This window comes from Anas platyrhynchos, chromosome 18, assembly GCF_047663525.1.
Source record: "Anas platyrhynchos isolate ZD024472 breed Pekin duck chromosome 18, IASCAAS_PekinDuck_T2T, whole genome shotgun sequence".
Classification (NCBI taxonomy): Eukaryota; Metazoa; Chordata; class Aves; order Anseriformes; family Anatidae; genus Anas; species Anas platyrhynchos.
The window spans coordinates 14,313,828-14,325,888 of record NC_092604.1 but is presented as its reverse complement, the minus strand read 5'-3'; the positions used below and the strand labels follow the sequence as shown (position 1 = coordinate 14,325,888).

The window sequence follows — 12,061 nt, the reverse complement described above, 5'->3', positions numbered from 1 at the left end:
GGCACATCAAAAATAATCATACATAAGGAATTTACAGATTATTTAGTGAAACAAGTTATTTGCAAGTATACTGTCTGAATCAAAGATTTGCAAAATTTCACAATGCACTTTTTTTTTTTTCAAATTCACATACATAGTAGAAATTGCTTTGCACTAGGATCTACCATCTCACCACCACGAAAGGTCATTTTTCCTCATATTTCTGTAATTACTTCCAACTCTTTCAAATGCATTCTTGTTTCATTGCACCCCAAAGTACGTCTCTGATTACACTACATTTTCTAAAAGTCACATACAAAACATTTTCCTGTCATTAGCAAAAGCGCAACAGTTGACTTTAGACAGAAAGACAGAACTGCGGTACAATAGAGAAGAGTTTTGACAGCTTCAATTCTTTTCTATTCCTCACTCATTTCAAAAAGTACTGTAGAAATATTCAACTTCAACCTTCAACTACAAACCTCCTAAAAATGTTGCTCTTCAAACTTTTTGAAATATCTTTACCTTTTTCTGAGCAATAAGGAAAATGCCGTAACTAATACTTTATCACTGTATCAGATACTAAACAGTGGGGCTCCCCTTCCAGCATTTAGAGAAAAAGCTCACAAGAGTTAAGTTACTTCAGAAGACAACTCTGTTACACACAAGTTTCACACAAGTTCTTCCGTGAAACTATTCTATTATCAAAGTTTTTAGCTCTATCCCCATTGTCATATTCCAAGAGATTAAAAAAAAAAAAAAGAAAATCAGAAAAAAATTTAAGTTGCAACACAACTTACATATCTTTGTTTTATTTGATCTTTTACATTGTTACCTGTATGTTATAGAAAATACAATGTCAGGAACAAGCTGTAGATAGCCACTGCACCCAGGAATTTTCAAAACAACATGACTACTGTTATTTCTTAGAGTAACCCATGACTAAACAGTTCCAATGTCCTAGACCACAGCATTGCTGATTCCACAAGTTATTTTTTAATTATTATTTTAAATTTAGAAAATTTGTCTGAAAAGAAAAACAAGTGTTGGGAATTTTAACATAGTTGCTTTAAACAATATTTCTTGTTACTATATACCTATTTACTATACACTATTCCTTACTACAGTAAGGAATATATTAATCTTATATTGTAGCCTAAGGTTGTGAACTCTAAAAATTTTGAGACTTTGTCACTCTCCTTCACTGTTATAAATTCACTATTTATTTCTAACCTACATCTACTTGGCCTCCTTGTTTATTTAAACAGACAGATTAGAGAAGCTTTTCCATACCTAATACAGTCTCCCTCCCCCAGAAAATATATAATCACTGAAACCACTCCCCTTTTAATACTTTCTTTTGATAGGCTAAATGCTCCTTCAAACCTCAAATTATTTAATGGAGGTTGCAATAATATCATTTTTTCTACACATTTTGTAAGCATAGCCATAAGGAGCAACTGTCAAATGCATTTAATAAAAATATTCTTCATGAACAGTGTTGGCTATTATCCTCAGGAATTTGTGCTAGTATTCATGCTGTTCAACATTGTCATAAGTGACCTGAAAAAGGGGGTGAACGATGAAACAGAAATCTGTTGATGATATTAACTAATTGAAGTTAGCAACAGAAAGGCCAACTGTGAGGAACTGCATGAGGATTTAAGAGACAGCTTGCTTAGACAATGAGACAGCAGACAAAAATATACAAGACAGACGGATTCAGGGGAAAAAACTCCTGACTTTCCATATGAAATGAAAAGAGCATGTAATTGCCAATAAAAGGAAAGATCTTGGGATAACAATAAATAGTTCCTGAAAACAACTTGCCTTTCTAATTGCTACTAAACATTGAGCTAACATTGTTAGGAATTAAGTAGAACACCAAAAACTTTCAGAAGTCACTGTATAAACCTAAGGTGCACTTTATCTTAACACTGTTTGCAGCCAACGTGCACCATCTCCCCCTCAGAAGTGATACAGAACTGAAACACTGCCGGAGAAGGTTGTGACGGATGCTCAGATACATCAACTGACAACAGAGGTAACAACCAAAGCCTATAATGTCATGAGTAGCCTGAAGCAAGGGCATAAAGAAAGGTTTATCTAGTGAAGATAAAGACCATGTTCAAATCAAGCAAAACCACGTGGTACAGGACAAAGCTGAGGAAATCCTTCCTACCTGAGTACTGTGGATGCAAAGAGTTTACAGATTTCTAAATAGAGCAGATAAACCCATTGAGGGTAACTAATACAAACACATTAATACTGGCACAGGAAGTCTATAAAGAATTCTTGTGCTCTAGTTATCCATGTGCAATGATTTATAAATATAAACCCTTTTAAGTTCCAGCTTAGTATCATCCTAAATTATATAATATTATAATTTATATAATAAAATAATTATATAAAAATAATCATATAAAGAACTATTATCTGTTTTAATGTAACATAGTTTCTTCATAAAATATAGCACACAAAGTTCCTGCACAACTCAGCATTTTCTGAATCGTTTCTGAATTCTGATTACTTTTTCGAATTTAATTGAATCTGAATCAGAACGTTTTTCTACGAAAAACACAGTGTAACAAGCGTACATAATCTGTGGATACACTTTTGGGTGTCCTATTTGAAAACATTTCACTATTTCTGTAGTTCTTTGTTTACCGTATTAGTACCAAAGTGAAAGTATTTAACAGAAACAAAGCCTCACTTTTTTCATTGGTAAGCCTTAAAGTCACAAATGCCTTACTTACAGGAGGGTAGGCCTGGTGCTTCCTGTTGAGACTCAGCAAGCCAGATAGCACACGAAGTCTCAAAGCTACTTGGACTACATTCATTAACAACAACCTGTGTGCTCAGAAAAATTACCAGATGAAATACTGATAAGCAACCAGTTGGTCAAATGGCTGCTTTGCATGTCACAAAAGAAAAGGAAGTGATCAACACTGGACAACATTTTAACTGGAGGCCTCCTTTTTAACAAGTTTTCTAGTTCAACTGCACATGGATATATTTAGCACCCAAGGGAAACTCTCACTCTGAAAGTATGTATGTGTATGGCTTCTCTTTTCTTGAGTACAGAAGTGATCAAAGTATTGCTCTCAAGGTATTAATTAATTTTTCCAAATGTTCTGTTTGGTAATGCAAATTGAACAGATTTTTCAAAACCTGTAAATTAGACGAAACAACGTTCTGTCATTTGTATTTGAAGGTCTTACTTTTAAATACTATTTGTACTCTTTCTTGAGCTAATAGATAATGTAACGCTTCTGGATAGTAGAGCACAAAAATTATGAGTAAAAGCATTATTTAGGCAGGTTCTCAAAAATACTTAGTCATCCTACTTTGAGACAGAAGGCTGTTAAACTATATGCCTGAAGAAGATAATACGTCTTTACAGAGTTCTGCTTTGTTGTAGTCAAATACCCAATACATAAACTTTTTGGATCTATGAAAAAAAAAAAAAAAGCTTAGAAAAAAAAGGAATACACAAATAGATCTGGAAGAGAAGGTTTGTACAAACAGGCAGCGTTTTATGATTATAACTTGAACTAAGATGAAATCACATATGAATTCAAAGTTCTTTCCGTCATCAAAGAAAGATGAAGATAGCTTGATAGACTGTCAGGATGGCTAAATAGAAATATTACATGAAAGCATTAATATTTTAAAGACCTGAACTTATACAAGTCTTCTTTATAAATACAATACACCAAAATATTCCCAGCAATTGTTCATCTCCTCTAAGTCCTAACCTAAATAACTGTCCTTTCAGCTTTTAAGTCAGGCTGTCCATGACCACATATTTATTAAATAAAAACATGCTTGGTGCATGTTTTCTTCTCTAACAGTCTGTTGGTAAGAACAAAAGTACCACTGCAAATGGCAATTTGGAAAGGATCTTTTCTTTGTGGATCTATACCTCTTGATTTTGGGATGGGGTGGAAATCAATACCCCCCTTGTTTTTTTTTTTAATTTAAAATAAACACAATATCAGGCATAATGGATTTATTCCAAAGCATATATACTAAACCAACACAGAAAAAAATGAAGGAATGAAGATTCAAAAAAAAAAAAAAACAACAAAAAAACACCAAACAAAAAAAAAATCCTACTGCAAGCTATTTTGAGTTCTTACATATCATCCACAAGTTTATTTTCTGTAGTCCCTTGAATACTTTGAGACTATAAATAAAGTGTATGGAAAAGTAAATACAACTTTCCTTATACTCACAGCACTTCAGAGGGCTGTATTTATTTGCTCATGTTGGTTAAGAAGCACTAGAATCATGACAAGCCTTGTCTGAATACAACATGGCTCTCTAAGAACTATCATGTATCATTATTAGAATACTTGAGTTTTCTTTTTCACATGTATCTGTAACTGTAGATCATTAACTGAAATTCCTGTGTCATGAATAATAGTAATGGAAAAATAATACTCTAGGGAAAGACCTACTTTAAATTTGATTCTGTGGAGTTTGTGAGGCTAAAGCACAAAGGCAGAATGATGTTAGATGAGGAAAAATTTGCATTAGAAGTGGAGTTCATGGTTATACCAATAGTTTAAAAATATTTAAGACATTTCTTTATGGTGCATTTTGTTGATCATAAAATTTTACCATCACAGATATCCAGCACAAATCATTAATGCATGGCAATTTCAGATGTAGTTTGATTTTTTTAAACACATTTTTTTTCTGGAAGTTATATTTGTTGAATGTTTAGAACTTCACCAGGACCATGCTTTGTGTACATAGACAGCTGTACAAAAAGAATTATATTTGTCTTTCTTGGGTACTAGAAAAAATTACAGTAAATTACCTGATTGTTTCAGTTATAATATATAATTGCATTCAAAACACATAGTTAAATATGTGTTATAAGTAAATATATAAGATTATATGGTAAAATAGATTAATTTAAAGTAAATAAATTACATTAACTTCTTACTTTAAAAAAACATCAATGGGAAGACATTCCAGTACAATGCACATCTCTGTTTAACAGTAATCTGTGTTTTTAGAGTGCTCTTAAGGAAAGCTAGCACAGTTCAATAACGGGCAAGAACTGCAAGTTGAAAGAGTGCTAGGGAAATAATGATAGTGTGTCCACATGAAGAATAAAAGGGAATTACTGAAAAGACAAATCAGTCAAGTAAAATGACTTTGCAGTTTGTTTCTCTTTTCAACATATTTATGTGAAACTGACACAAAAGTACCACCGCTTAGAGATAAAATTATGTATCTTAAAAAACAGTGCAGTGAAAAAAAAGACAGCTACAGGAATGAGGACTTATATCATGCTGTACTAAGACATTTCTGAAACACAACACTCTTGCAAATTCTGATGACCTCAAACACACAGTAAACAGAGACATACTTCAAAGTTCCAGATGTTAGTATTGCATAAAACTTCTACAAGCCAGACAGATCTTAGTCAGTATACAGTTTAAAAATCTCCATCAGATCTATTTTTTATAAACACAGTATCAAAACATCGTATATTAGTGGTTATCAGTCAAAAAGAGCAACACATAAATAATCTAAATGTTTCCACTCACCTAAGTATGGAATAGTAGGAACCATTTTTAGGCTTCTGATGTACTCTCGTGTTCTTTTATAATTATCTTCTTTAGACAGTAAATAGTCTAACTTCTCAAAGGTGGCCTTGTCTTTGCGATTCAAAAGCTACGCAGAAAAAAAAAGAATATCATACAAATTTCAAATGAAGAATCCGTATAAAGACAACAACAAATACTAATTTATTCAAATCATTCACAGTAAAGGAAAGCATAGTCAAATTAAAATTCAATTCATTACCACCCAAAGCAGCATAATGTTTGAAAAAGTGCTACCTGTTAATTAAAAAAAAAATCTTAAACCCTGAGTTATGAACAAATATGGTTATTATTTTTGATTACCATCAAGGATCCACATATCACTACATCACAGTTTTGAATAACCTCTGCAATACTAAATTTCTAACATACATTTTTTCCTCAGAAGTCAACAGTGTCTTCATAGTTTACCAGAATTGCTAAAAATCTTATTGAATTTGAGTTCTAACTCTGCATTGTATTGTACTTTATAACTACTGGTGACTATAAAGTCTTAGATTTGGGACAGGGGCTGTCTCCAAATGGATGATATTGATCCAAGTGGGTATCACCTGGGTTTGCATTTAAAACAATTTAATGAACAGTTTAATAAAAAGCAAATACAATTTTCAAGCTGATGAACTGTGTCATTGTGTAATTTTACCTTTTGTAGCTGAAATAAAAATAATTCCTGTGGGTTCTATATCACCAAAGACTTTAGAAAAGAATTGAGTAAAGGTTATTTTGTTTCTAAATCTTGGAAAACAACATCTTTATGGTAGTGAAATAAACATTTTGAGAGCTGCAGCAAAAACCACTTAAAAGGCAGTAGCTTTTTAAAGGATCAGTAATAATATTTAGAAAAACGTTTCTCATTTTGTATGGAAATGTTCTACACATTTAAAGTTACAGAGTAATGTTTAGAATTCTAAATTAAACTCTGCACGTCATATTTTAGTATTGCTTTTTTAATGTCAAATTAAGTTCCTGAAATACATTAGTAGTTGCTCTCAACTATCATTGTAGTAAGTGCAATACACTACATTTTGTTACATGACTTCTTAAAATTTATTTAGGTCTTAGTCCTGAAATTAATTATTCACACGCTTGATTTCATATGAGTGATTTTCCCTGTTTAAGTTCAAACTTTATCAAGCTGCTCAGAACAGCAGGCACAAATATTTTCATTAGACTAGATCCTAATTCTGAGCATCCAAACCATAAAAAATTTGGCATTTTAAGGCATGATAATGAACTTGGGTGAAAGTTAAGTATAGCCATCTTTATGAATAAGTTTCAAACAGTTCATGTGGTCCATGTTGAGTGAAATTTGAAATTGAGAATTACCTAAGCCTCCGTATATTTAAGTATTACATACAGTACAACTACATTGTAATTGTGTTTTCTACTTTCTAGAAACAGTAAAAACGTAGTAAATTTAAGTGATAAATTCTGCCATCAAGGGATTGAATTTCTGAAGATGAAATTAATAATGCTTTGCATTTCCAATATAAATGAAAAATTGAAACACACTGTACAATAATCACAGAATTAATGTTTCTAGACTAGTAATATCTTTTTTTCCCTCTCCTATTACCCAATATATTAATGACACAATGATTTGGATAATGGGATACTGAGATACACTCTCGTGCAAGGGCCTGCTGAGATTATTTATCAACTGAAGTCCTCTCAAGTGTATAATTAGTAGCTTCTCAAACAGACAGGAAAACAGGAAACTTTTTCAGGAAAGCAGATTGTTTAAAAGATATGCAGTCATTTAATCTCTGCTTTCAAAAGCCACATACCAAATTACTACTGCTGTTGTGACAGTGCCTCAACAGCAAGAATGTAAAGAATCATCTCCCAGGGCACATAATTCGTCAATACTGAAAATTAAGAAAGCCTCAGAATTCAAACGAGAAAGAAGAGACAATGGTCAAGGGATAACTTACAGCCCAGGTTTTGGTCAGTCTGAAGATAGGTGCGCTTTGCAGTGCTGACACCACAGACATAAGAGAATGAAGGTTATTGAGGTCTAGAAGCTTCTGGAAAAAAAAAAAAAAAAAAGAAAAGGTTGGCTTAGTTAAATTTTCCTATAGGTCCAGAATATAGTAAAATGAAAACTGCTGCCCACGCAGTTTGTAAATTTTAGAAAGAGGCTGGATGTAAAATTCGTCCTTGAATGATGGATGGATTCATTGCTCAGGAGCATCTGAGGAAGGTTCGTGATTCTACCGAGGGAGAAGAAAGAAAAATAAGAGGGCAGTGCTTTTCATTTTGCATAGGATATGAAAACTCCTCTAAGAATAACCCAGTGTCTCCAAGTTGACCAATCTCCTAGTACTTGGACTATGAATTTGTGCCAGGAACTTGTTTAGGTACATTCTCTTCTGCATAAGCACAAAACTGCTATGTAAACTCACTGAAAATACTCATAATACAAGAAAAATTGGTTTTGTATTAAATGGAAAATATTATTCTAATCTACATATCCCACCACCACCACTCACAAGCTATTTCACATACACAAGATTAGTACTCAGGTCTTTGATCTATCTGCCATCTTCTTACTAATATCAGAAAGTCTCAGAGTATTCATACACAACAGAATAAGCATAGGTCACGAAACAGAAAAATACTTCTTAAAATAAATATATATATTTTTAAATGTTAAGAATGACAAGAATAGTTCTCAAACTGTGAGTTGTTTTCTATGATTATATGTTTTTCTATGATTTATAACTCTGAACAACTCTATTTTACAAATAGTAATGAGGTCACACAATAGCTGTTTTGGAAGCAAGATTTCTTCTCATAAAAACATACATTTGAATGGGGGGAGAGAAAACAGAACAGTTTACAACCATGTTCAGCATTGGCTACATGTAGTTGGCCGGCAACAAGAAACCGTTTTTAACTTTGTTATGCAAAAATGCAAGATAATTCACAATGAACTGGGTATGTGTTTTTTTGTTGTTGTTTTGTTTTTAAACAAAATAGAAATAATTGATACCATAGCTTTGTCTTATTCATGTCGTACAACATAGCAGATGTACTAAAAATACCCAGAATGTTACCCTATGTAATCCAAAGATGGTTCATAGGAGTAGTGTAGAAGCAAATAAAAGGAAATAACATTTTAAATGACAGTACAATAAATATGCACTTACTTTAGCAATTTTCACAAAATGGCTCAGTATTTCTGCCCTTATTTTTAAGGTCTGTGTTGTTAATATTTCTCGTACAACCCAAAAACTGACCTATAAAGTAAAGAGATGCAACTGAATTTATTTACAAAAAAAAAACAACAAACATGATTAAATAGTTTCATGATGTTCAATGGAAAAAACAGAGTAGGAAAATAAAAGAGGTCTGATCCCCTAAGTTTTCATTTGAATATTACCCCAAAGCATTAGCACTGACATAAGTAGTAAGTACAGAAGTGAGGTGACACTAAAATAACTGTAGAAACAGATGGAACACAGAAAAAGAAGGAAAAGAATTGCTAATTTTCTACAATGACACCAGCAAAAATTGTTAGGAACTTACAGTGTAGTGGTACAACAGAAAAAAATGTGGATAAAGCAACTGAGAAGAACTGTCATTTAAAAATCTTAATTCTAATTTATAAATATATTCATAGGAGTAGTTCTATTTCACTTTGTACTTAAAAACAACAGTACCTGTTCAACACATTCATCAAATCATTTACCTGGTTAAACCTCCTAGTGAAGGCAACAATATTTGGAGCGAGGATATGTTTTTCTTTCTTATTCCACCCACAGCTGGCTAACTCCTAGGAAAAACATCAAAAATTGCATCCAAAGTCAGTAATGTTTAAAAACAATAAAAATATAAAAGAATTGATAAAAGCATCTATCACATTTTACTAAAACCAATCCAAGGCACCAGTTCAATGAAAATGAATGGCTGATGCAGCCTAAAATACAGGTTATAACTAGAGGCATAAGTCAAGCACTGAAATCTAATGTGAACTGATGGGAGCAGAAAAGAGAGCAGTCACTTTTCACACGTTATATATTTATCCAGAATAAACTCTTGCACAAAGCAGGACATAAAGACTTGCAGAAAAGCACAGTCATCTCCTTTTAAGGCATCTGGCAAATCAAAGTAAATCAGGCTCAGTTACAGACTCACAGTGCTAACAAGGAACAAGCCTAGAAGAGTATTAGTGAACTGCAAGAAGTTGAGCATTTTAGAATGAAACACCCTTAATTACATGGTTACATAACCACAGGTACTGAAATTCCAAAGATGCAAACAGTTAAAAAAAAAAAAACAAACAAAAAAACCTACCTCAGGCTGTATAGCTTTAAATACTGGCATATCCATTAATGTAATCTGGCTCTGCAATAAAAAGCAAATTTTAAATAATGTAATATAAAGAGCTAACAATCATGTATTTACATCTGCTTGATGTGACACTTCAGTAACTTCAAACCAAACTGTAGTATTTCCTCCACAGAACATAACCAATCAGTCCAAAATCAGGCCACCCCTGTCCAAGCTGATATCACAGAATGTTAGGGATTGGAAGGGATCTTCCACATAGGGACATACCACACGCAAAAATGTCACCATCCTGAGTGGCAACGTCATTATTTCTACCTAACAGCAGCTCTCATCTGTGTATTCTGCATTATTGTTAAAGAACAGAATATAGTAACTCATCAGAATTTTTTCCAAAGTGACAAAATTAAAAGAATAACATAGCCACATCTGCAGACCTTTTTTATGAATAAGGTATTATAGGTAGGATCTCATTTGAAACAAATGAAACATCACTTTGAAAAACAGAATGTTAATGAAATACTGAACTAGGTTCAACAGCTGTTATCCTGTGATTTCAATGAAAAAAAAATCAATAGAATTGCACGTACCTAATATTATGTATTATTACCTAATACATTGTTTTCTAAAATACTGGGGAAAAAAAATCAAATGGCTTTAAGCGGAAAACCAAATATGCTATGTCAGCTCAGCACTAAATGATTAAGTCCTGAGATGTTTATTTTGTTATAGTTTATATAATCAGATTTTTTTATTTTTTTTTTATATTCCGCAAGTCATGAATAGAATACAAGCATAAATGCAAAATTAATATTTCTACTTACAGCAAACTCCTCAGGAGTTACTTTCAATACATCAAATACAACTGCATCATAGCTTTTATTGGCATAATCTGAACTTCGCCCTTCCAGGGAATCTGAGCTGCTACTACCCTACAACAACAAAAAAAAGTACACATCTGCAGATTGATGAAACTCACATCTGATTAAGAAATAACAAGAAAAATTGTGAACCTTCAAAAAAGCTGCATACTTCTACATTATTAAGCTTAATTTAGCACAGTTTGTGAATATTTCTAACACATTTCAGAAAACTGTTCTACAAAAACTATGGTGACGTACAATTTTAGCTCTGAAATTCCACATTTTAGAAAGCTATTTTTTAAATTATAGACTAAAGAGTTGTCTCATGAAAGGAATCTTATTGGGATTTTGAAGATTCATATTCAAAGGAAGTGTTTAAATTAAATCCGCCAGGTAAAGATTAGGCAGATTCAAATCATGTTCCTTATTATTGTTATGGATGAAAAAATAGCAATTCCTTTCTTCAGGAACAATGTCATTTAATAATAGTAACACCATCTTTTTTTTTCCCCCCTATTTCTTAAAACTACATATTAAACACATACATGCATGTAAAATCTTAAGTCCTTACCTCACTTAAGTTATTTGTTTGTTAGAACACAGCTGTCAAACAAAGATGAACGACTAATTGTGGCATGTAAATCTCACTTAAAACTGACTTGGTAACAAAGAACTAGGAACTGGTAAATGTGATGCTGTTTTTCGTTTGTTTTCTTCCCTTTCTCCTCCAAAGTATCTGGAGAACTACTGATTAGGAAGCCTGACATTGGTAATGGGTAAATCTAAGTAGTGTATAAAGGGGAATTAGTAGAAACACAGTTAGGTATCTGTATTAGTAAACTGTCAAGATAACATTTAGAATGAGCAGCACTACCTCAGTATCAACAGACGTGGTGATACTGAGAGAAATGGAAATGGCAAAGAAAATGGTTAATACAATCTTGTTGAACTTCCAAAAGTACTTCCATGGTTCCTGATTCCAAAGCCTTTAAAGAAATCATGCAACCTTACTACAGAGACTATACTTGCAATGATAAATAATTATTTACAAGACAGGAGGCAGAGCAGCTGATTAGAGGTAGAAACGTTAATAATATGTAAATCAGCAGAGAAGTACATCTAGGTAAGCAAGTATTATTATATATTCAGCAGCCTTGAAAAGATAACAAACAATGAGGTGACAATTTGTTGATGACTGTTTATCTTCACTTTGTTTACTCAAGATGGTAAAACAAAAACATAAGCTGGCAATGAAAAACTAAAAAAGGGGCTTCACAAGTTTGATAAATCTGAAAAAGGAAA

At 32.5% G+C, this 12,061-nt stretch overlaps 1 protein-coding gene across 23 annotated transcripts in view; it reads right to left on the bottom strand.

Annotated features, from left to right (window-relative positions):
• RALGPS1 (Ral GEF with PH domain and SH3 binding motif 1) overlaps positions 1-12,061 on the bottom strand; it is a 146,308-nt gene that overhangs the window by 97,538 nt on the left and 36,709 nt on the right. For all 23 annotated transcript variants that reach the window (XR_005260026.2, XR_005260028.2, XR_011804046.1 and 20 more), the window contains 6 exons: positions 10,721-10,828; positions 9,903-9,953; positions 9,298-9,381; positions 8,756-8,845; positions 7,538-7,630; positions 5,547-5,673 (listed from right to left, as the gene is read on the bottom strand). Coding sequence is in view for 19 of the 23 variants with exons in the window: in XM_072025506.1 (XP_071881607.1) it covers positions 5,547-5,673; positions 7,538-7,630; positions 8,756-8,845; positions 9,298-9,381; positions 9,903-9,953; positions 10,721-10,828 (553 nt within the window). In the remaining 4 variants the exon portion in view is untranslated. The remainder of the gene's footprint in view (positions 1-5,546; positions 5,674-7,537; positions 7,631-8,755; positions 8,846-9,297; positions 9,382-9,902; positions 9,954-10,720; positions 10,829-12,061) is intronic.